Source organism: Octopus bimaculoides, chromosome 11, assembly GCF_046866305.1.
Source record: "Octopus bimaculoides isolate indiv1 chromosome 11, ASM4686630v1, whole genome shotgun sequence".
NCBI lineage: Eukaryota > Metazoa > Mollusca > Cephalopoda > Octopoda > Octopodidae > Octopus > Octopus bimaculoides.
The window spans coordinates 545322-572249 of NC_142938.1; the positions used below are offsets into that span (position 1 = coordinate 545322).

The following is a 26928-nucleotide window of genomic DNA, read 5'->3' on the forward strand; positions in this document are numbered from 1 at the left end:
AGCCATAGAAACCATGCTAAAACAGACAGGGAACAGCCCTTCAGCTGGTCAGCTCCTGCCAAACCGTCCAACCCATGCCAGCATGGAAAACAGACGTTAAACGATGATGATGATATATATATATATATATATATATATATATATACATGTTTGTGTGTGTGTGTGTGTGTATGTCACCTTCCAGGTGGGCAAGCCATGCATTCACCTTTTCAGCAAGATACTTGCTTCTCTCCCGCTATCATAGTCTATACCCCACTCAGATGAGGGGGGTCTTATCTTACAAGTACTTGGCAACCTCACCAATGCTGGTGTCACGCAAAAAGCGTGGTGTTAGAAAGCTGTAGAAAGCATGCCAAAGCAGACAAAGAACTTGGTGGGGGTCTTCTGGCTTGACTGTTCTTATCAAGCTGTCCAACCCATGCCAGCATGGAAAAACGGATATTAATCAGTGATAATGATGACGATACACACACCATAAATGATAAATATTGAGTAACATTTGTAGCCAACAAGTCCAATTTGTAAGCAACAGAATCTCTGCCATTAACTCCCTGACTTATTTATCCTAAAAACTACAATGTATTGCATGTGACCAATGACAAGTAGAAAGGGGGGAAAATCTGTTATGTTGCAGCTGAATCCAGCCTTGCTAGTCTCCACCATCCGATGTACAAAAGTAGACTGGACATTGGGCTGGACATGTGTAACCTGCTCTGACTGTGCTTCACTGAATGAGTTATTGAGTAACCTGGAGAGTTGTTGACTGTGTTGTAGAAAGCTAAGCATATTGCGTCTGTCAACTCAACACCTCTGTGACATTGGTCTGCTGCTAGGAATTGAATTCACATTATATTGGTGATGATTGTGGTCTGCGATTAAGAATATTGGTCAAGTGTAAATACTGGTGAGATTTTTGTTCTCTCCCAGTAATTCTTTCACATGGGACATTGAAATCTCTGTAAACACTTTTGTAAAATGATGGAATTTGCAATGGTTTCCAGTATATTTAATATTGGGTTTTCATTTCCTTTCTTTTTCTCTATTTAGAAACTTGTTATTGCCAATAAGGAAACTTTACAGCTACTTCGAACTAGTTTTGACAAGCCAGATACAATGAGGGAGTTATGTCGTAAACTGCAGAGTAAGTAATACATCTCTCTCTCTTTATATCTATTTCTTTAATTAGCTCTGATTATCTTAGCTAGCTAGTAAGCCATCTGGTCTATATGTGTGTGTGTGCATATATATATATACACATTCACACACACATGTGTAGCTAAATACCTATCTTATTATCTTGCATGCTAGCTTTCTACCTCTCTATCTCTCTTCCGTCTGTCTGTCTCTATTTCTACCTATCCATCTATCTATCCATCTAGCCATCTGTCTGTCTACTTTTATCCATCCATCTACCATTTTTCTTTCTCTTTTGTCTTCCCCCTTGCACTATCTTTCATTCCTGTACCTTGCACAGCAGCCAAATCTTCAACTCACACCCTGCTACTTTGAAGAAAGGGACACATTAGAAAATAAAGTTCTACATGGATGAAATATTTTTGATCAGAGCTGACATAGGTCTAAACAACATTTCAGAGGTCAATATTAGAAAGATCTGATTTTGAGTAATGTTGTTGAGTTTACCCTTGTCTGCATTGCATCACAAAAAAGAATTTCAATAAACCAATAGTGTTCTTATTGCTTCTGGCTGTGAATGATACCTGTTTACAGCTAGGTGGACTGAGTCTGTGTATCTTTACCAGTAGAGTTAATGTGACTGTCTTGGTAAAGAGGCTCCTACTCTTTTACAACTGATCTTCTCAATTCCACTGTAGGGAGGGTACCGCTCTAACACAGCTTATATTCCCAGAAGCTTTGGGTACTTCTCCCTGACAACTTGCTGAACTGACACAATGAAACTCTTTGAAAATCTCCATATTTTAAGGGATTTTTTTTTTAAACAGAATTTGAAATGTTCTCTTCTCACTTCTCTCTAATATTATTACCCTGACTCAACGCAGCAAAGCTGGTAGAATCGTTGGCAGGCAAAATGCTTGGCAGCATTTTGTCTAAGCTTTTTATCATTTCGGGGTCATTAAAAGATTAGTTGAGCATTGGAGATGATGGAATCGATTTTCTAAACAATAACAACAACAACTGACCCTTGACCTTCCTCTAGTCAAAGCCTGGGGCTATATTCAGTCCTTCCCGACAAACTACACTATTTGTGTTGTGGTGAAGGGGAAAATAACTGTGCTGTTTGGTTGTTGTTTTTATGGCTCTTGAGAGGTCGAAAGCACAAATCTAGTTTTGAGTGTTATTCCAATCCACCATGTCCTTAAAGGTGGTGCCCCAGCATGGCCACTGAGTAGCATAGCATGGGTTGCTAGCACCTTATTTTCCTTCTATTTACTATCACTATTTTTTTTTTTTACCTTTTGAAATTTTGCACTACTAAAAATTTAGTGCTCAGAGCAACTACTCCAGTGGCTGTGCCCATGCTACACCACTCTGGCAACTGTCCAATTATTGAAGCCAGTGAAAGAGTATGATTCCCATGCAATGCAGTAATGTCTGTGGCATGAAGCAATTCCTTAACCATAGAATTGTCCTTCTTAATTGTATGAATTCTCCTTCATCACCTATCCTACCATGGATGTTTAAGAAATCCTTGAAATTATGTTTAAACTAAAATTCTGAAAAATCTAAACATGTTGCATATTTAGCAAAATAAGTTTGATGCGTTGGCAGCAATATTTGCATCCCCCATGTTGGAAAGTGGAATGTTCCTTGTTCTTTTCTAAAATAGAAGTAAAGAGGTCTGTATGTGCCTGTGTGTTTACTACTCACTAATAAAGTATATATTAATTTGGATATGTGTGTGTATTGATGTGTTTTATATAATAATGTATGTATTATATAGTAATGTATCTACCTGTGTGTTTTAGAATTGGATAATGCTAACAGATGTTCAACTAATGGTTTTATGATTGATTAACTCTGCATTTGAAGATGAAATATTTTGCTTAACTGTTTCATATTAAATAGTTGGTGTTTAGATTTAATATATTTCAAACTATTTATCTTTAGTCTGTTCTTGTGTGTGCGTGTGTGCTGATATCGAACAGTGAGAATGAGTGCTCAACACTGCATTGGGGGGTAGATATTCTTTATTTGTGGGTTAACAAGGCAACCAATGGTTTTATGTGTAGAGATCTTCACAATTGTTTGAGTGTGCCACATGGAAGTGTTGGTACTCAAATAAATATATGCCAGCATGGAAAACAGATGCTAAATGATGATATATATATATATATATATATATATATATATATATATATATATATATATATATATATATACTTATACATGCGCGCACATTGAGCAGACTGTATTCAGATTGGTAATATATATCTATTGACTAGAATTAGTGATATGTTGTGTTAACGACCCTTTAAATGTCTGGAAATAAGACACCTAATGATGATGATTGGTGATTGGGGAAATAGAATATATTTGTAAAAATATTGTAAATATGAAGTTCAAGTGCAGAAAATGATCATCTGACTGAAATGTTTTGGGTAAAAGGATTCTCCACTTTGGATGTTAGTTCTTCACAGAAGAATCATTTGGAGAATTTAGTCTTCATTCTATCAACATGTCATTACAGAGGATGGGGCTGGGAGAGTCTAGTTGTGCTACTCCTCAAGATATTATTACAGAACCATTAATAAATGGAGTTATTTGTTCTCATTAACCTCCCCAAAGATTTTTTTTTCTTTAGTTAATTCTTACAATTAATTTTGGATTAATGAAATAGTAATCAAATTTTAATGTTTACTTTGGTTTCATGAGAATTATAAATTGAGAGATGAAATTGCTTTTAGACATGTTTTAGATTTGTTGAGAACAACTTGGGTATTAATAATATTCTTGGTTTTCTTCTTCCATAAATTTGACATGTCTTCTAGATAATAAGGTAATATTTTTATTATTATTATTAATATATTTCATCAGAAATTTACCAATTTGTTCGGCTGTTTTCTTTTATGAACATGTTCCTGTTATTGAACCATTAACAACCCCTAACCCCAGTGTTGTTTTGATTATATAAATATTTGTTTTAATATTTTCATGTCATATTTTATCAAAACTATTTCTAAAAGTTTTTATCAATAAATCTTTTTTTTCTCTCTCATTTCTGAACATCAGAGCCCAGAATGTCAGCACGTAAGACACATATAACTGTCTCTATCTCTCTGTAGAAATTCTTTTTGTCTTTGTGTGTATTTTTTTAATTCATTTTTTTTTTTTTTAATTTGCCAGCACACCTGCCATTGTGGTTTCAAGCTCAGTTGTCGTATGCTTCTAATTCCTCTCTGCACACTATCTCTGTCTCTCTCTATCATTATGAAATTAATGGCTGATCCAGTAAATATAACTGGACTTCTTCATCGTTATCCCCAACTCTTTCATCTTTCTCAGTCTTCATTATCATTCTTTTATTTCTCATATCTTATATTCTAATCATTTCTCCATTTTTTTTTTTTTTTTTTTGCATGTAATTCTTGCACTGACTCTCATCTCTCTTATTTGTCTGCCAACATTTCTTCTATTCTCTTGCTAGTTTTCTCTCATAAAATCTAGTTCTTGAGTTTGGATGAACTAGTTAGTCTAATCCCTTCTTTTTATTTTCTAAAAAACTTTCTGAAATTCCCAGAGCTATTTCAGAGATAAACTCTGTGTCTTTTTCTCTTTTATTGATCTTTGACACAAGACGACAGTGTTGGCTGTATCAAGTGGCCGACAGTATCTCTTCGCTCATCATACACATTTAACCATTGTCTTCATATATTCTATGAAGAAGCACTATTACTGTAACCTTTTTGGTTTGGATTGTTGAGTCAAAGCATTGTGGCCACAAAACAATGTAAATATCACTGAGTCTGTCCACTGAGTCATACTAAAACACTCATTTCACTAGATCTGCAAACTCATGTGTGACACTGAATAACTAATATCTTAACACCATTAGAACCTCTCGGTTAAATAACATTTTATTAAATATTCTTTATCGTAAACATATATAGATATTCATTTAAATATCACTTTAGTCAGTGTACTGTTACACACGCACATGTTCATACAACTTCAGTCAGTATACTGTCATATAAAAGTAATTTTTTGTGAAGTTCCAAGCAAATCTAAAATGCCATTCTCTGTTGGTGTTGTCTGCAATCTATAGTTTATTATAAGCTTCAATAAAAATGAAACCTGTTAGTTTGGTAAATAAGTTACTCCAAGAGTGAGATTCTGTTTAGAGAATGATCTTCTGTGTTCTGTCAGATAATACAACTTCATTTCTTTGAGAAACAGAAAGTTGGTTGAAAGTTTAGAAAGAAGCAACAACAATCAGTGTGGAATATGATACAAGAAGGTTTTATCGTCTGTTTTTGGTTTTAGTTTCTTACTTTATCTGAAATTGTTATATAAAGTTAGCCTTTCAAGAGTTTTACCTCAAGAATCTAATTCACTTAACCATTTTTCCCTTGTCCTGCATAACTCTTCATTACAGAGTGGGGTCAGAAAGCACCTCCCCCCCCCCAATCTATAAAGCATTCTTTTATAATACATATTCAATTTTTTTCATCAGCATCAACGCTTCCATAGCTGGTCCCTAGACCATCAGAAAATAGTTAACAAATAGTTCCTGTCTATCTTCACATTCAATGTGGTTGTCTTTCTATTCATATTCCATCTGAAGTTCTTTCTTCTAGTTGCTTCTGCCATTAACAAACCATCAGCCTGTCTTTCTGCTACAGTCTAACCAGGTTATCTTAGATGATAACTTTACTTCAACATTCTCAAACAGTTTACTGTAAAAATAGATTTTTAAAACATTTTTTTCATAATCTTTTGCAATTAACTTAGAATTCTCCAATAACTAATTAATTAGCTGAAATGTAAAGTATTTCTTAATTAGATTAATCTGGTGCTGGTTACTTAATGAATTGGTGTAAAGCTTCTTAATGGTTCTAACCCATCTTGTGTACCAATTACTTGAAAGATTTTAATTGATTATCTTTTTTCAGTTGAAAAAACAACAACAAATAAATGATTTGTCTAAGTCTGGTTTTTGTCAAACATTAGAACTGAGAGTGACTTAATCTGAGGCTGTACAAAGACAGCATGGAAAAAACTATTTTAACTGTTTAAAAGTCTGTTATAGTCATTTCTGGTTTATTTTTTCAAATATCAGCATTTTTGTTCCACACCCACGATACAACTTCAATGAAATTCCCCTTCAGCTCTGATAGAATTTCAGAACTTTTTATGCAAACATCTTGAGAGGTATTGAGTTAATTTCAACTCAGTTCTCTTAACGATTTACCATCTCCAGTTAGAATTTGTCAATTCCAAAAATAATGGTTTGAATTATATAGATGGAAGCATCATTAATGACCATAATGTTAGCAAGCTGCTTACCAATTCTCTTTAAAATCTTCCCTCAGTAATGGAAGTTTACTACAAGCTTAAGCATCCCTCTTCAAACCATGTTTTCAATCCCACAGTACAGTAGTTTGGGCAAGTCTTTCAACCCCACCTCAATTTGGCCAATACTTTGCAGGTGGAATTTGATAAGCAATAAATATATATATAGTCAATCAGTGATTTATGTACAAAGTCCCTTAAGATACTTGTTCTGCATTGTGCTAGCCACTTCTTTGTCAATCTCCCTGTAAGAAATACAGTGATTGATACAGTAGGAACTCTATTGTTCAACAGTGACAATATAAAGTAAATTCATAAACACACATGTTTTTATCATGAACTATTTAAATATCTTGTCTTATTGTAAACAGAACACATAATTTTTTCATATTGTACAGCCTTTTTCTTCTCTCTCTCTCTCTCTCTCTCTCTCTATGTGTGTGTGTATATATATATATATATATATATATATATATATATAATATATATATATATATATATATATATATATATATATACACATACATATATATATGTGTATATATATATATACATATATATGTATGCATATATATACATGTACCTGTTTGTTGTCTACACCACCTGTCTTCGTCTTTTGTTTTTGTTTTTTGTGAATTCCCCCCCGTGTATATATATAAAATCTCTGTTTTCCTTATTTCTCACCCCTTTTTTTTTTCTTTCATTTATTATATCTAGTGTATTATTACTTGTTGTTGTCTTCATTTATTTATCTCTTTCTTTGTAATATGCTTAGTATCAAGGCATGTCCATATCCTCTACACTGCTTATATATTTCATGTTGTCTTATGTTTATGTTGTAAATAAACACAGATGTGTTCAATTTATTCCTCTCTCTTTTTTTGTCTCAGTTTCCCAACCTTCCCCTTCCCCCCTCTCTCTCTCTCTCTCTCTCCCGTTGTATCTTCCTTCCATCCTCTTCAGATGCCATCTCTTCTCAATCACCTTTCCCCCCCCCCCTACTTTAATTATTACTGTTTAATTAATGTTGTTTTATTATGTTTTATTCTTTTCAAAGTCTCCACAGTAAAATACTTCAAGATGATTCTGTTATTCTTCAGTGAAACCGTTTCAAACAATTCCATTTGTTTGAAGGAAAATCAGACTCCTTCAGCATTTGTCTTCTTATTTATGTTTGCTGTTTAAAACAAAAAAAATCTTTATTTATCAAAATTATTGTTTTTATTATTTTACAGTTTTGATTTTACCTTTCTTTATTAAATAAATTGTTATTAAATAAATTGTTTACCATCTTTCAAACTCCTCAGTTATTTGAATATAAAACCTCCCTACATTAATGGTGGTGGTGGTGGTGTTGAGTGTGTGTGGTGGTAGGGTTAAACAGTCTGATACTAATATAGATTCCACACCTGTCTGCTAATATTTACTGATAAATCAACCTAGTTGTAACAATATAGAAATATTAAGATCACCATGGCTCTACAGTTTGTCGTCCGATATTTTTGTTACAGATGTCGACAGTGTCCTATTGCGTATGACAATTGTTGGTGTCCTGTTGTCCTTTCATACTTTGTGTCAGGAGGCATTACAAGATGTAAGTACATTTATCATTATTAGTTTCTCCCTTTGCATTCTGAGTTCAAATCCATTTGGAGTCAGCTTTATTTCTCATCTTTGTAGGGTCAATAAAATAAAAGTTGTACTGGTGGCTCAAAGTATTCCCTCTCCCCAAATTAGAAATTATTGGTATGGCTGAATGGTTCTGAGGTTTGCTTTGGGAGCCCCAGGTTTGAGGTTTCAATCCCACTTTGTGGATGTTATCAGCTGACATTTTACACAATGGCTTCAGTTTTACCAATCCTTTGCAAGTGAAATTGACAGACAGGAGCTGAAGAATCTCATGATGTGTGTGTGTGTGTGGTTGTGTGTATGCATGTGTTTATGTGAGTTTGTATCCCCCCCCCCCCAGTCTTCATGTGTGTTTGCTGACCATAAACAAAAAGCTCATTAAAATGGTGTCTTTTGTTTTCAGTTCTTCAAGTAACCCTGTCTAAGCTACTCTTTAACAGACTCAGGGAGTATTACCTTGTTTGGAAACAGGTAAGGATTAGTGTCAGGAAAGTGGTATGCTGAAGAAGCTCTGCTCCAATGTAAACTCATCCAACCCATGCTGGCATGGAAAGAGGATGTTAAACCCCTGGCAGTGGTAGCAACGGAATTGCCTCACTCAGTGCCCCTCCATGTATCTGATGGGTGAAAACATTGAGCTTTTTACGATGTTCACCTGCATTGATATTATGTCAGCAATATGGCCAGCAAAATGTTCGTCACCTTCTAAATGTTTTACATGGTTGTTTAAATGTTTCTAAAATGAAAAGAAAAAAAACAGTAAACAGGGACCTTCAATTAAACTACGGGAGTAGTGTGTATGTCTGTGCTCCTATCACAACTGACCCCTTTTATTCTGCAGGTCCTTGATGAACGTATTCCATTTTTGATGGGTTCAATCCGAGATCTACAGCAACATGTTCCTGCCACCAAAGACAATATGGTAATTCTTTAAATTTTTTGCTTCCGTTTTAATGAAATCATTTAAACCTGGTTAATGTTGTTTTCAACCCCCCCCCCCTCTTGCTTTCACTTTCAACACACCCCTCACACCTTTTCTCTCTTCCCAACTTTCTCTGTCTCTCTCTGTATTCATCCATATATATATATATACATATATATATATATTTATATATATATATATATATATATATATATATATATATATATATATATATATATTTATATATATTGGAAAGAAAGTTATTTTATTCCATACAGGTAGAAAAATAGCAAAAAGAAGTTGAAAATGGACTGGGAATTCTTTAGACAATTTATTTTTAAAAGCTTGACCAGTTTAAACAGATTTTTCTGATTTTCAAAGGTTAAGTGAAATAGGAAGGTGGTGGTGGGGTGGGGGGGGGGCTATGCTGTAACTGTCTTCCTTTTGAAGCCTTTGAAAATAAATCGTCTAAAAAGCTCCCAGTGCATTTCTCACTCATTTATATATATATATATATGTATATATATATATATATATATGTGTATATATATATATATATATATATATATATATATATATATGTATGTATAAAATAACTAACATGGTTGGTGTACTCAATAGCTTAGGCAGAGTAGTTCTGTCTTTATTTCTTATACTTTAACTATTCACCTACTACATCCCAGACATTGACCGCTCAACAACCACTCAACAACACATACTGTGCTCTATGCTGAGCAGCTTCCTTACCTTCGATTTCTATTGAAAGGCATTTATTTTCTATTGCTTCGATCTTCTTTTGTTGCATTTATTAACAATGATGGAAAATTAAATTGATAAACAAAGAGAATTCAGATGACAATAACAGCCCATCAAATGGTCATTAAATTGAAATCTTTCACCCCCACTTCCCCCAACTATGTGGTCTTCAGTTTATACCTACAGTCTACTCAATGCCTTTTATCTACTGCTGTAGCATGGCCACTTAGCCATACCACTACACAATATGAGAATCTATATCTCTCCCTGCCCCCAGTCCACATTAACTACACAGCAAATAATCACACTTCAATTGCTGCCAAGTCGATTATTAATCTCAGCTATTCTGGTTTCTTGATGGCTCTTAACAATCTCCTTACATCAACAGTTTCCCTCCAGCATCTCCAGCTTCAGTTTAGTTACTTCATAGGTGCTGCTGCCATATAAAAAAAGCACCCAGTGCCATTCTGTGAAATGGTTGGCATGTTAGGAAGGGCATCCAGCCATAGAAACCATGCCAAAGCAGACAATTGGAACCTGGTGCAGCTCACCAGCCTTTCCAGCTCCTATCAAACAATCCAGCCTAGGCCAGTATGGAAAGCAGCCATTAAATGGTGATGATGATGTCACCCGACTGGATGTTTGTCCCTATTTACTGTAGCCCCAGCTCAGCACTCTTACCCTACACAACAGACAGTCAATGAGGGAGCCTCTGCACAACTGGTAGACCTACTAGAAATAGCAACGAAATAGCCTCGTATCTTAAATACTTGATGATAAGTCTTCTTGATCAAGGTTGACTTGAAGCTAAACAACAACAACATTAACTGACCACCACATGTCAAAATGTGCTGGATTGTCCTGGATTGACCTAAAAGATGGTCTAAGATAGAACCTACAAGAAACATGAGGGATTGATCTTCTCTCCCTGTATCTTAGATCTATCTTCTCCTAAATAACTGGAGATACTCAACCACAGCAACAACAGCTCCCTCTGTCTTTTATTTTATCTCTAAAACAACTACATTGAATTAGTTTTAGAATTACCTTAGTTTTTTTTGTTAGAGATTTTACTTGAAGTTATAAAAAACTTGTAAATATTCAATAGAAACTTATTCAACAATAGAAACATATTAATTCCTGATTACCATTCCCATGTGTTTGGCACTGAAATAGCAGGGTCCTCGCCGCCAAGTATGAATAACTATTATCGTCCCATTCAGTTCTTTCTCTTTCTTCACAATAGTCTTACACAATATGTCCATATTTTATTAACCATTTATCCACTTCATGTCTATGACCACAATCAGCTTTTTCTTCAAACAATCTTTGCTACATGTTTACTTACTTTCAAGTGTATGTTACATTTTTTACTGAAGGTGTCACTACTAAAATTGTTTATGTGAAGTGTTTTTTGTATTCTCTCTCTCTCTCTCTCTTTCTATATATATATATATATATATATATATCTGTGTGTGTGTGTATTTCCTGCCATCTGGTCAGTTCAACATATGCTGCCATTAATCTCTCTGTTCTCCCCTTCTCTCCATCCATTTTCTCATTCCTTTCTGAAGAAGAGCATAGGCTCAAAATGTCAAAAACTCTTCCATTTTTCCTGAGCGTCAAACTAATACACTTTGTTTGTTGTTCCCTCACCTGCCTTTGTCTTTTTGTTTTTTTGCTTTGTTTTTCATACAATTCCAAACCATATTTCTATAACCTCAGTTAGAGGTTAAATTAGCCTCATTAAGGGATGGTGTCATCCAATGAATTACTGGTTTAATACCTAACATTTGTTGTGAATAATAATATTCATAAAACAATAGGTTTATTTATAAACCACGGTTTCTAATCATTCAAAAGAAAGCAAGAAAATGGAGATATAACATTTAATAAAAATTTATTATTTGTTTGTGTGTGTGTATATATATATATATATATATATATATATATATATATATATATATATATATATATATATACATACACACATATACATACACACACATACGTATACATATATACATACAGTGTGTGTGTGTATTCTTTCCGGGTTCCCACTCAAATAACATTTTCTACGCCTGCAACCTTCCCTCCCATTGTATTGTGGCCCCTTATTTAATACTAATCTCTAATTCTTTCTTCCCCCATCACAGCCAGCTCATGTGAAGCAGCAGGTTCGTAATGAGATCTTTATCTTAGATGTTCTCTACACAATTCTCTCACAATCCTCCTTTGTGTGTGTGTGTGTGTACACACACACACACACAAAGTCTTTTTTGCTGTGTCTTTTTTTTTTTTTTTTGTTTTTAATACCTTTTCACTGAGTTTTTCTTTAATAAATGAGGTGGGGGTTGGGGGTGATAATGAAATAGACAGAAACAGCACACTTAGCACCCAATTTATCAAATGATGGTGGTAATGATGGTGATGATGTTGAGTAGTGGTGGTGGTAGCAGCAGTAGTAGTAGTAGTAGTAGTAGTAATGATAGTGTGGTAGTGGTGATGGTGGTGGCAACAGCAGTATCGTAGAGTGTCTCTTCAAACAACTGCTGATCTCTCTAAAAGTATGGAATTCTTGTCACTTTGCATTTCTTTTTACCAAATTACATAAACATGTTGCAGAATATGGTTATTCAGTGCACATGTTGGGTGGGGAAGTATGTGTGAAGCAGTCTCAGAAAATAAACAAACTTTGGGCTATTGTGTTCCTAACACAATTTTTTCTTTCAAGCAAGAAATTTTTTGTCTCCACAGCAAACTGCAGTGAAAAGCCTTTTCAGGTTCAAACTCCTGAACCATATTTGAACTGGTCATGGGGTTTGTTTATATTCCATCACTGCTTTGTGCATCAACTCACACATTTGTTCCACCTTGGCAGCCAATGGGTCAGAGAATAATATTTACTGATTTCTGATAAAAGAAGCAAAGCTTTCCAATCAGCTCAGAATTACCTCCCTTGGTATCTGGAGCTGAAGAAGATTAACAAGTTGAAAATGCATCCATCAGTCCAATAGAAAATGCTCTGAGCTGACTTTGGGGTTCTAATAATTTTGTGAGAATTTTTCTCCACAGCAAACTGCTGTGGAAAGTCCTTCCAGGTTCCACTATCTCTCATATACATATTATTTTCAAATTTTGGCACAAGGCCAGCAATTTTGTTTTACAGAGGCCCATGTGCTTCCCACTTGTTGCATGTGGATCCCATCTGTCGAGTTAATAAACTTAATGCTGTGGTTCACTATGCTTTGCCGATAATTATAATTATTTCAGGAGTGTGAGAGTAGACTCTCTACAAGTCACTGAAAATTGTAGTTCCTCAAAGAATCAACTGACATAGGCATTCATCCAGTATGTTGTGATGATTCTGGCATAGCACCGCATAAAAGAAAACCTGCCTGGTCTCACAGCACTCCTCCTTGGAAACCCACTGTTCAGCTAACATTCTTCCCCAGTTGTATTTTTCTTTTGAGAAGACTGTTTTGCCTATCTCAACAATCTTCTCACAGCAAACCATACCTTGCCTTGTTACTATGGAAACAGGCACCAGTATGTATGTGGCTTTCGATTGGCTAAAATTACCCAAAGTTTGCAAAATTTAAAGGCTCTTAACTTTTTATTTATTAATTTTTGGCAATAATGAATTTCACTTCCATAATTAACATACAAAACTACATCAATACACCAAACTTGAAATCAGTTGGAATGAAATTAAAGGAATTGAAAAATGTGAGCCAAACAAAGGATCATCCCCTCACTGAACTATGTTTGTGCAGAGAAGAAGACCCGTTGACTGGTATTTGCGGCAGTGGTCTGTTGGTTGTTAAAGGCATTATTACTAGGGTAAGGGAATTACTAAATTATATTAATGACTTATTGAAAAGTAATTGAAAACAGAGGGGGAGGAGTTTATTTAAACGAAGGTAGAGGGTGAGATAAAGAGAAATAGTTTAGTGGAAATATCATTGAAGAATATAGGCAAGGAATAGCTAAGTGTTAAAATAGACAGGTAAATAATATATCTACACAAACACACACGGACATACATAGATGCACCCCATCCAGTTCACATATCCTCAAAGCCCAACAGCTTTCTTTTGTTTGTGACTGGCTTAAATTCTGCAAAGTAAAAAAAAAAAGGACTAAAATACCAGAGAACACACATACATGCACACATTTAGTATGAATTCATGTTTGGTTATAAACTGTATTCTCTTACTATAGCTTAGTCAACTTGTTGCTTCAATAGTTTACGGTGCCTAATTTGGTACTTCTCACTTCTAAGTTTAATTCTTAATCTTTCATTCACTTCTCATTAATCACCATCACCACTCACTGTCACCATCTATCACTTGCCTTCATCACTCATCATCACTTGCTACTCACCATCACTCATCATTCACCACTGTTTTGTTAATGACATTTTTTAATTAACAATATACTTTTAGCTTTTAATAAACAGCAATTTTACTTCACCTCAATTTTACTAAATTTTTGAAATTCATCAATCACCTGTAACATTAAATATATTTGTAATTTGATCACTTATTCTATGGAACTTTCACTATTTAAACCTGTGGCATTGATAAATTGGTTTATATGATTTATATTTTTGTATTTAAAACATTTTTCTTGACGATTCCACCATCTTGAATATCAGTAAAATCAATTTGATTCAATCACTTTTATATTCCTAATTTCACACATATAAACACTTTCACCTGTTTCAAATACTGTCTTAATGATATGTATATATGTATGCATGTGTGTGTGTGTGTGTGTGTATATATATATATATTTCTTTGTTGTTTCATGGGATTGGTGCTTTGTCCAATTTAACTCTGCTTCCTGTTGAACTCATGGTCTGTGATAAGGACCATTTGTATCTTTTATATAAAAGAGCGTGAAGCACATTCTGGAGCATTGTTTAAAAAGTATTCTTGTCTTCTGCCATTGATTTTCCCTTTGGTTGGCAATCACTAAAGTCTATGTGCCAAAATTGGCAAGCATGGCACTATCTTGACATTCTGAGTTCTAATTCCAGCAGAGTCAACTTCGCCTTCCGTCTTTTGGGGGTTGATAAAATAGACACCAGTCTGGGGGTCAGTGATATTGACTAACTCACTGTCCTCAACATTACTGGCCTTGTGCCTACATCAGAAATCATTATCATCATTAAGAAAGAGAAAAACAATTTCTTGATTAGGTCTGAGTAATTTCTTAATTAAATCTAAGTAAATGAATTATTATTATAGTGTAGGACTCGTGTCTCTTATTGGGACTTTCAAACTGAATTTCAGACCAGTTTGACTGAAAGTCTAAATCAGATCATTAATTTTTTTACTACTTTGTCCCTATCTTGTCAAAGAACTTATCAGCACTATTACCATTCTCTTCATTATTATCACAATCCCTTTTACCATTAGCATCTAACATGCTGATGGACATCAGACACCCAATCTTGTCCAAAACATTTCATTAACTTCATTCATTCATCTCAGTTTTCCCTTTAATTTCTTCATGCATTTTCATGAACATCTAAAAACTTGCTCCAACCAAACAATTGCCAAATTGGAATATAAAATGAAAGTTTCAATATTGAGAATCAAAGATATTCATAGTGATAACTGCAAACCTAATATGTCATAATGGTGATGATGATATTTGGGATTACAATAATCTTATTATCTATTTTATGGAAAATTACATTTTATTCATATATTTATTTATATCTAAACTATAAAAATAAAGTTAATTTCTTAATAAAAAAAAAATGTATTTAATCAAATTAGATGATTAAAGTGAAACAAATTTCTTTTTGGCTTCTAAATTACCAGAGATAAAAAAAATTTTCAAAATCAAAAACTTTGTTAAAATATTTCTAATTTTGATTTAGAAATTCTATAAGTATTACCTCAATAAAATTAACTCCATGGTTTTTGACAAACTAGAATTGGTAGATCCAATTTGATTAATTCCATCTAATTGCGCCTTTTCAATTTTTTTTTTAAACTTTCAAAGAAGTTTCTTAGCAAAAGTCTTTCCATGAACTTCTGTTACGATACAAGAAAGAACTCTGTGAATGGTTTTTGGTCCTTCTTAGTGACCAGTGTCCCTTTGAAGTTGTTCTTTATAAACAATCAATGTTTTTGAGGATAATATTTGATTGTTTACAACACAAACTATTATTGATTCACTGGTATCCAAGTTTTGCACTTTTTTCATATTTTAGTCTAGTTGTTGTGTTTCTCAAATATTCTTGTAAATCTTTCCATTTATGTTTGCTGTGCATGTTGTTGTTGTTGTAGAAATATTTAAATCTTTGTCTGACAGTCCTAACAGCTATGAAACAATCTCTGAATTTCATCTCAATCTAAAATCCGTGGCACCGTTGTGCTATAGACATGACACAATCCTTTCCATTATAGATTCCAGGAAATCTTTCAACTCAAACCCTTTATCTGGCAGTTACTATGGTTTTATCCACATCAAAATGGACAGATTGTAATATTTCTTTGTAATTTAAGTTGGCAGGACCATTAGCACTTAAAGCAAAATGCTTAGCAGCATTTCATCCATCTTGTCCTTTCAGAGTTGATAAAAAAAAAAGTACCAGTTACGCACTGGAGTTGATAAATCAACTTACCTCACCCTTCTAATATTGCTGGCATTGTGCCAATATTTGAAACCAATGTTTCTAAAACATTAAATCTGGCTTTTAAGGAAAATTGTGAGAAAACCAACAGGTTTTTGTGAGGAAAGATTTCATTAGAAATAAATTGTGCCTGTGATTGAAGACATCTATTATGGATCTACCGTTTAATTGTGTTATTTTTAAATAACTTTGACAAACTCTCTGCAGTAACAATACATACACGCCTCAAATTAATTGTTGGGCTACAGACAAGATTGTATGATGTTCATGCCTTTCTTAAGACCATCATTAATGTAAGGACCCTCAGGAGAGACATCAGTTTCACACAGTCTGATTTTTCCAAACCTCCATTCAGTGTGTGTGAATGTGTTATCCTCCAGAAGGTTTCTCTACTCTCAATTATCAAATACAAATTCTCAGTAAGTTTTCTAGATTTACCTACAATTAACTTTAGTTTTGTTTTTTTTTTCTCTTCTGTTGCTGTAGCATGACAACCACTTTTAGATGTCACACTTTAGCACTTTTTACATTCACTTCACCTTCTTTTGCTTGTTAATATTTTGTTGTTGTTTTTTCAATAATTTTTACTTTGTTTATTTACTTGTTTATTGTTGTTATTATTTCTTTATTTATTAATATTCTCCATCAATATTGTTTCAGTGTGATTATTATTATTATTATTATTATTATTATTATTATACCTACAATTTACTTTTATCTTGTCTGTCCTCCAAACATTTCTATATCATCGTAACACAAACTAGCAACTCTTTGAAATTGAGAATTTTAGGTCAAAACAAGAACTTAAATCTCACAGAAAAGAAGACATTGATGTAAACTGGTCAAATATTATTCTATAAGCTGTTGTTATTGCTAGAATCTTACTGAAGACTTTGCTACAATCACCTTATTACTACATCCAGTCTTATGTCAAACTAGTTTGAACTGCCTCAGAGTGGCATTGCGGTACCCTGTCCTGCATAGAACAGTCAAATGTACAATTGTTGTGTTTTGGGTAGAAACCCTCTGTTGTTCTGTGGATAAATTACAAATTTTTGGTTTTGTTTCACCTACAGGAATCATTCTGGGTACCATAGCCTCAGATTATTATAAGTAGAGTGCTTTAGTTTTATGAAATTGTTATTTCTGTAAGAATTTGGATTTTATGTAACTCTTCAATGACAGTAACAGAGACCAACACATTAAACAAATGATTGATTGATTATACGTCTAACCACTTGACTAACAATAGTGATATAGAACCAGTGCATGTGTTTATTATTATTGGTGTAATGACCTTCCTAAAACACAAAAACACAACAATATGTCATCGTTTCCAACCTGGAGACCTGGGAATATTACAAAGTACAGGGAGAAACCATTTCTAGCTGACCATGTTTGTTCCTTGTGGTGTTGATTATTATCAATATTTTCTTCTTGTTTTTTTTTTTGTTGTTGTTTTTTTTTGCAATGCAGTTAGTGTGTCAGGCAAAATGCTTGGCACCATTTTGTTTGTCTTCGCATTCTGAGTTCAAATTCTGCCAAGATGCACTTTGCCTTTCATCCTTTCGGGATCGATCAAATATGTACCAGTTGAACGCTGAGGTTGATGTAATCAATTTACCTCCTCCTCTCAAATTGCTTGTGCCAAAATGGGAAATGAATATTTTCTTGCAGAATATTTTTTGGGGTTCTGTTATTGAGAGGACCATGATGGTGGGGGTGGGGAGGTGTCCGTTCTGCATAAATCTTGTCTCTCTCCAAGTAATCCACATCCTGACAGACAACAGTTCCATTGGTGTATTAACCCTTTAGTATTTCAACAGGGCCATATCCAGTCAAAATATTCAAACTGGCCAGCTCTGGCCTCTCACACCCACCTTACAATATTATTCTAAAAATAACAATCATCTCATTGAGATCTCAAAGCTACAATATAATTAATGCTTGACTGATTCAGATTAATGTAAATGAATAAGGATTACATTTGGCAATCACTAAAATCTCAAAGCTAATGAGTTAAACAAAGATTAGGTGTCTCTTATCTTAAGTTGATCCCATCTGGAAGACATCAGAATGTCTGATTGTTCAAACCCTGAAAACAACAGAATCAATAGAATGTCAGACAGATTGTATTGTTTGGTTCCTTTTCTTTTGACATTCTGGCTTTAAGTGCCACTTGAGTTGACTTTACTCCACTCAATATTATCAATTCCTTCTTCAAAAATGTTGTGTCAGTATTATAAATCTTAAATAGTATAGATTGTTCATTGAAGCTAACGGTATTGTTGTTGTTGAGCCTCAGTCAACGTAACATTTTACTTTCAGATGAAGTTCTCTCCCCTTGCTCCTCTCGCTATTTTTCTGTACAAATTTGATTTGAAACTCTTATCGGCTGTGGTTGTTCTTGTCCATTGTACCTTCCTATTGTCTACTTCACCCTACATTTTTTAATATTTATTTCTCCATCTGTTTTAGATTGTTAGTGATATGGCAGCTGCCTCTGGCCTCTACTGTCCAGTTGATCCTACGCTCTGTGCTGCTTTACGAACTCAGAAAAGTGGTATGTATATTTAACCTGGGACCCTAATAAACCCTGGACAGTTTGTGTTTTATTGATGAGGTCATGATAAAACTGAAACGAGCCTAACGAATAGAAAGAAGAACGTTGTAGTTTGCTTGAAGCCTTATGATACAGAAATAAAATAACACTGACATCTCATTTTAACAGATTTATTTATCAAAGTTACATAAAAATGTCTCGAAATATTAAAGAGTAAATTTATTCAATAAAATCGCCATTGGCTTCAACCATGGCCTCCAGACGACTTCAGAATCTCCTGCAACTTTTCTTGACTGTATCCTTGTTTAAGTTGGTGAATGCTGCCATAATCCTTGCCTGCAGTTCATCTTTGGTGTTACAAGGAGTTTTGTTGGTCTCTCACTCATCTGTGTCCCACACTGCAGTCTGGGGAGTGAGGTGGACAGATGTTAGGGGTGGTGTAGTTGCAGAGATTGTCTGACAGCCATGGCTGGGGTCCTCCTGCTTGTGCGGCCTGGTGCAGAGTCACCAGATATAGCAGCCACTTGATGCAGGCCTCCATGTTGAGTGTGAGGCCATGTGGCAAGATGAATGGAGGCATAACATCGCCATTACTACTGACCACTCCAAACACCATGCTGCTGACTGGATGTTTGATTTTTATCGCTCTCAGTACATGGTTTGAGGACAGGGCAAGCCAACAGTTGTTCTGTGTGTTCACCATCTGATCTTGGCAGAAATTTTTCTCATCAGAGAAAAACCAAAACAAGTTCGGTTGGAGGGGATGCTTGAGTTTGTTCAAAAGCTTCGTAGCACGGTTTTTGCCCCTTGTCCTTGATGGCTTAGGATAATAACTGGCCCTTTCTCATCTTGTATGAGGAATACTGAATGTCTTTATGTACTACCTGCCGGATAAGAAACTCAGACACTACCATGTCCCTGGTTGACTTGGAGGGATTGTTGTCAATCATGGCCTGGGTCTCACCAATAAATTCAGGAGTTCTTTTCTTATCAGAATGATCAGAGTGAGTTTTCCTAACTGCCATACCGTCATAATCACTATTAGACACATCCAACTCTTTTCGAATCCTCTGTACTATCCTGAGATTGACACCCAAATACTCTGAAATGTCTGTATTGGAGCTTCCGACACAAATGTGCCAAGCAGTACAGCATGCCATTTTGAAATTTCTGACAGAGTGAATTGCACCATGTTGCTGTTTTTCTCACAGACAGTGCCCAACTGACCCTACTATACTGTGTAGTCGACAAAATCAAAAACAATGCACATGCGCAAAATTAAAATTATAGAATGGTGACAATTTACCCATTGCACCCTGTAAATAGATAGATATATGTATGTGTCTATTTTCCTACACAGACGCACACACACTCACATATTTTTCATCTTTCTGAATTTATTTCTCTTATTCTTTTGTTCTCAGAATTTACCGAAGATGCTTACACCATAGCGTGTCTCCTGATGGTGTTTGTTGCAGTTTCACTCCCCAAGCTTGCCAAATCAGAAACCTCTTTTTTCAAAGCCTCACTCGAAGGTAAGTTCAGTTTATCATCTCTAATAGAGTTGATGCAGTTTAGAGGATAATGGTCACATTGGTGCCACTTCTCATTAGTCTGTTAAGAACTTGTAGCTTCTGGCTTGAAAAATCTTGCTCTAATTCTGGCAGATGTTGAAAAATATTCTAGAAAGTTGACCTTCAATCCTGCCAGACTAACTTGAGACCCAACAACCAACTTAGCTGATGGGAATTTCTTGCAGTTATTTCCTGGATTGGTCCGATGTCTTCTGCCGATCATATCAAAGAGACATGCTGGTAGAAATAGAGTTATGAGCCTTGTTTAAGAATGCATCGTCTTTAGGATTTAAACTGCTGAGCATGTAAGTGAGCCATTTCTTGGTCACCATAATAATAATAAAAATAACAATTATTATTTGAAATTTTGACACAAGGCCAGCAATTTTAATGGGGAGTAGGTTAATCAATTACATTGACACTAGTAATTAACTGATATTTATTGATGCCGAAATGACGAAAGGCATATTTGACCTCAGAACTGGTAGAAATGCTGCAAAGTAATTTTGTCCAACATTCTAATGATTCTGCCATGTTGTTGATAATAATAATAAGAAGAAGAAAGGCACAAAGTCTGAAATTTTGTGGTGTGTTAGTTGATTACATCAATCCCCACTCCCCCACTGCTCAGTTGGTATTATTTCATTGACCACATAAAGATGAACTCAGAACATAAAGACTGACAAAATATCGCTAAGCATTTTGCCTGATACGCTAACGATTCTGCCAGCTTGCTGTCTTAGTGAAAATAATCCTTTCTTCTATAGGCACAAGGCCTGAAATTTTGGAGGGGGGGGGGGCTGGTCAATATCAGTGACCCCAGTTTTCCACTGGTACTTATTGATTCCAACCTCAGCAGAATTTGAACTTAGAATGTAAAGACGGATGAAATACTGCTAAGCATCTTGTCGAGCGTGCAAACAATTCTGCCAGCTCACTGCCTTAATAATAATAATAATAATAATAATAATAATGATAATGATTGATGCTGTAGTCTATTGATTTGCCTGTGAAAGATGTTCAGAGAAGTCCTGATTCAGCTCTGTTCCATGTCCAACCACAAATAGTCTCTTCACAAACAATAATTCTCTGTTGTTAATGAAATATTGTTGTTGAGATTCTGAACTGCTTCCTTCTCTTCAACAGGACACCTCAATAATAGCCATTGTCTTGCCAAAGCCATCAACGCTCTTGCTGGTGCCATGTTTACCATTTATGGTCCTGGAGACTTGGAGGAACGATTAAAAGAGTTTTTGGCTGTAAGTATTTTCTTCTTTTAGTTGTTGTGCCATTGACAAATTGATATCCATGTTCAGGGCCAAGAGGGAAGGAAGCTGATGTGAATGATAATATACATTTGTGTGTGTATGTATGTATGTATGTATGATAATATACATTTGTGTGTGTATGTATGTATATATATATTATCATCATCGTCTAACATCCGTTTTCCATGCTGACATGGGTTGGACGGTTTGAAAGCAGGGAGCTGCCCAGGCTCCAATTGTCTGCTGTGGCAGACAATAATCTAATATATATATGTGATTTTCTTGTATAAACAAATGTATATATTCTTTTAAACACACTCGTTATATCATTGTAAAATAAATATAATTATATGGTACAGATGCAGCAACATCAGAGATTGTGGTATTTCTGTTATTGTCGTCCAAACTTTTTCTGCCAAAATTTGAAGCAATTAATTGTTATTATGCAAATTTAGATATTTTTAATTTTCTTTTTCTCTGCAGCTTGCTTCTTCCTCAATGTTACGGCTTGGCCAAGAGACAGACAAGGAAGCTATCAAAAACCGAGATTCGGTCTATCTGCTGCTTGACCAGGTCAGAAGATTTGGGGTTTTTTTTTGTTTTTTTTGTTTTTTTTGCTACAGTTTTTGCTTTGAAAAAGTAAAGTTTTTCCTCAATGTTGTAATCCTTTAAGAGACAAACTGCAAACTCTGCAGTAAACAATTTCTTCCAAAATAGCTTCTTCAAATACCACTCAATGGAGAGTGGCAAGACTGAAGAGGCTGAATGGGCTTACCCGAAACCTGCATTTTTGAATGAGGAAACAAAGTAGAAAAGGATGGCACAGTAATTCAGTCCTTCTCCTGAAAGGTTTCCCCTCTCACCTTTTGGGCAGGTGTTTTTCTTGTTGATTTTTTAAAAAAATGTTTATGTCCCTTATTTCTGTTGGCTCCTTTTTGGCTAGATCTAAGCATTATTGTTGTGTTGTGCATTTGTAGTTTGTCTTCAACACCTCAGGCTCTTGTGACCAGTAAAAGAGCTCGTTATTATAATTGTTTTTGTTGTTGCCATTCCTGACTTCAACCCTGAATATGGAGTTTTTTGACAGCAAGGAATCTGGATGCTGGCAACAGTGAAATATTAGAAACAAACTTTGTTCTTGACAGCATCTTCGTCAGTGGCAGAGGTGGAGGTGTTGTTGTTGTTGAAAGCTATTAAGACCAACTGTAAGACTGACAACAACAGTTGCAGGGATCACTCACCCTTGGCATCCAGGGGGACTTTAGATGGAGGAGGTTCCTTGATAGCTCCTCCATGTACTGTAAAGTATTTATTTTTTCATTGTTCTTAGTCAATTTGTGTAACCCACCACACTTTTATGAATATCTTCCTCCCCACCTCATCCATCACACACTGCTGGCAAAGCAATATTATTATTATTACGAAGCCGGCAGAATTGTTAGCAACGTCAGACAAAATGCTTGATGGACTTTCTTCTGACTTTTTACATTCTGAGTTCAAATCCTGTCAAAGCTGACTTGGCCTTTCATCCTTTTAGGGTTGGTAAAGTACTAGCTATGTACTGGGGTGGATGGGATTGACTTGCTTAGTTTACTCTCCCTAAAACTATTCTTCCTGATTTATGGTAAAAACAGCCCCTAATGTGACCTGATGTTAGTGCGAGCTCCTTAAAGATGGCAAGTTGGTGAAGTGAAGAATTACATACTTTTGTTTATATTTGTGTTGAGGGTCGTTGACTGGACATTATTATTCTTTGCATCTTGATTACATTTTGGAATTATACAAACTGTACATAAAATCTTACAAACTAATTCTATCCTCTTCTGTTTTTCCCTTTCAGATAGTCCAAGAGTCCCCGTTCCTCACAATGGATCTGCTGGAGTCTTGCTTCCCGTACGCTCTGCTCCGTAATGCCTACCATTCTGTCTACAAACTGTCAGCTGCTGACCACTGAGTGACCATCACCTACAACATGACCCCCCACCCCCCTAACTATGTGTCCTCAATACCAAAGCTCTGGCCAAGCTTCACCTTTTGTCTGGGGGTGGAGCTGGAGGGTACAACTACAACTCATGCTTCTCTCTCTCTCTCTCTCTCTCTCTGCTTCTTTCTTCCCTCTTCACCTCCATTTTCCTTCTCCTCCTGTACAGTTGAGGTTTAGCAGGAGGGCAGGGGAAGGACTGATGTTCTGCTATTGCAGTGGTTCATCAACACTTAAAATCCTTCAAAAAACAACAACTACATGGTCTTGCACCATCTCTCCCCCACTCCCCCCTCTTCCCTTACTATCATTACCATTAACATCATCATCATCGTCATCATCACCATCATCCCTGCTTTATGGTTATTAATTGTCCTCTTTGCTTCTCTCTTCCTCTCTACCAGTCAGTCTCAAAATCTTTATCAGAATCTCCCTCTCATATATATCTATATATATATATATATATATATATATACACACATATATATATAAATAAATAAAATGTGAAATATATTTAAACTATATTCTTTTTCTGGCAATTCACATCTTTTGTGGACCAGAAGCAAGAACTGACAAACAGTGGAATGAAACTTAAGTCCCAAGAAAAAGCATCCAGTTTAAATAAGCACTATACTCTCCACCATGTATTGAGTACTTTGTTCCAACATTGACAAACTGTAATATTGAATGTGCATTGAAAGTAGTATTACAAACAGATAAAGAGTACTTAATGCATATCCTGGTGTGTCTGTGTGTGTGAATATATATAATATATATGCATACACACATACATACATACATGTACACACACACACACACACACAATCTTTTTATTTCTTTCCATGTCTGAATGTAATGGAGAGATCTGACACCCTCCTCCCTCTCTAAGTTGGAATTGATTCCCCCCACCCCCTCCATTTTCTATCACTATTGGCAAATATTGTTATTATTATTATTAATTACTTGAAATAATTTTCATCTCAAATTAAAATTATTATAATTAATATTTTATATTTTGTATCATTCTCACCAAGTTATAGCTTTTTTCCTTTCTCTGTCTTTTCTTAGATATCTACTTTGGTAAAATATTATTATTATTATTATTTTGACTGTTTTGTCCTCCTCCTTTCTCTTCTGCTCTCAATTTCTGGCCTTGTGCTTATGTTAGAAATCATTATTATTATTATTATTGCTAATGTTATGATGATGAGAGCATGGTTGGCAGTACCATTAGACTGGATTAATTGCAGGATTTGGTTACATTGACACTCTGGGTTCAACTCCTGCTACAGCTGAGTTTGCCTTTTTGTCCTCCTGAGATCAATAAAATAAAGTACCAGTATTATACTGGAGGCTAGATTCACTCAACCCCACATCCTCTCCTTACAATTTCTGGTCTTGATGCCTACCTAAGAAATCCTTATCTACCCTGAGGCAAATAAACTATTATTATTATTATTATTATTATCATTATCATTATTATTATTATTATTATTATTATCATTAAGGTGGCGAGCTGGCAGAATTGTTAGAGCATCAGAACAAATGCTTTGCAACATTTGTTCTGCTTCTTTACGTTCTGTGTTCAAATCTCACCAAAGTCAGCTTTGCTTTTCATCCCTCCTGGTGCAATGAAATAAAGTACAAGTCAAGTACTGAGGTGATATCAATTAATCCTCTCCCACTCAAAATTGCTGCCCTTGGGCTTAAATTAGATACCATTATTATTATTATTATTATGATCTACATCTGAACAGAAACTGTATAAAGTGTCTAGTGTTTGTGTGTGTTTTTCATGAAAGTACAACTGCTGTGAGTAAACACACACGCTGCCGCTGGTGTGTGTATATATATATATATATATATATATATATATATATAAAACTTTGACCATGTAAAATATGTGTGTGTATGTCTATCTAACCAACTCTACTTTTACACAAAGATACATAATATTGATTTCTTACTTTCAACAAGTAGAAAACTCATAATAATAATAATAATAATAACAATAATAATAATGCTGAGAAGATGAAATAAAATTAATTTAAAGTTTAAAATTAATAATTTTTTCTTGACATCCTTGTTTTTAATTAATTTTTGTTCCGTTTCGCACCTTTTTTGTTTGTTTAAAGTTTTTCTTTAATTTCTGTTATTTATTTTTTAAATAAAGTGAAACATCTCCACAACTTTATCTTACTGCTGTCTTCTCGTCTTTATATACACACACACAACATATATATATATATTGTACATAAAGGACTGGACACAACCTTCTATGCATATGTGTGTCTGTGGGATGAAGCAAATTTCATATGGGGAAGTGAAGAGCAATCATCATAGTTTACGAGTATAGAGTGGAGTCAGTTCAATGTTACTAAAACTTTCAGAATTAATTAAAGGTAACACGAGGTGCTTACATTAATTTCCATCTGGCTCACACATTGAACTGAAAACGTAAAGTAGTTGGCCGGTTCGAATGAAACTGAACTCTTTCACCTGGTGTGTCCTTGGGTGATTTTGAAACCTTCAGTTACATGAACTGATTGTGCTCTATACACACACACACACACACACACACACGTTCTGAGTTCAAATTCCGCCAAGGTCGACTTTGCCTTTCATCCTTTCAGGGTCGATTAAATAAGTACCAGTGCGTAACTGGGGTCGACTTAATCCGTTTGTCTGTTCCCTGTATGTGTAGCCCCTTGTGGGCAATAAAAAAAAAATACATAAATTGGCAGAGTGATAGTATAGACAGATAGTTATGCTGAGATATTGACACAGAGATAGAAATAGATAACCTGACAGACATTGCTGTGGTGCTAGAGTTAATATCTGCTACTGATGAAACTCAAAGGAACAGATACATAGTTAGCATTGCCATTGCTGCATAGTTTTCATCTGATGCATTTCTGTGTTTTTTAACACTATACATCTATACGAGATGCTTTCTAGAAATGAATATCATAGTTTAGCAAGCTTTCAACATTATATCTACTTTAAATATTATACATAGACTGCTATTTTGAACCATATTGTTTCTGTTGCCTCAGCCTGCTAGCTAAATGCAACACCAGTGACTTTTCAA

At 34.9% G+C, this 26928-nt stretch overlaps 1 protein-coding gene across 4 annotated transcripts in view; it reads left to right on the forward strand.

Annotated features, from left to right (window-relative positions):
- The window catches only part of LOC106881844 (membrane-associated protein Hem), a 60163-nt gene extending 34127 nt beyond the window's left edge, over positions 1 to 26036 (forward strand). The window contains exons 26-35 of one of the 4 annotated variants that reach the window (XM_014932355.3): positions 1048 to 1141; positions 4210 to 4227; positions 8001 to 8083; positions 8960 to 9040; positions 11953 to 11973; positions 18930 to 19014; positions 20439 to 20549; positions 21735 to 21847; positions 22340 to 22429; positions 23697 to 26036. In XM_014932355.3, the coding sequence (XP_014787841.1) occupies positions 1048 to 1141; positions 4210 to 4227; positions 8001 to 8083; positions 8960 to 9040; positions 11953 to 11973; positions 18930 to 19014; positions 20439 to 20549; positions 21735 to 21847; positions 22340 to 22429; positions 23697 to 23810 (810 nt within the window). In that variant the 3' untranslated portion in view covers positions 23811 to 26036. The remainder of the gene's footprint in view (positions 1 to 1047; positions 1142 to 4209; positions 4228 to 8000; positions 8084 to 8959; positions 9041 to 11952; positions 11974 to 18929; positions 19015 to 20438; positions 20550 to 21734; positions 21848 to 22339; positions 22430 to 23696) is intronic. The other 3 variants (XM_014932356.3, XM_014932358.3, XM_014932359.3) reach the window with 3 other exon arrangements.
- The last annotated feature ends 892 nt before the right edge of the window (positions 26037 to 26928 follow it).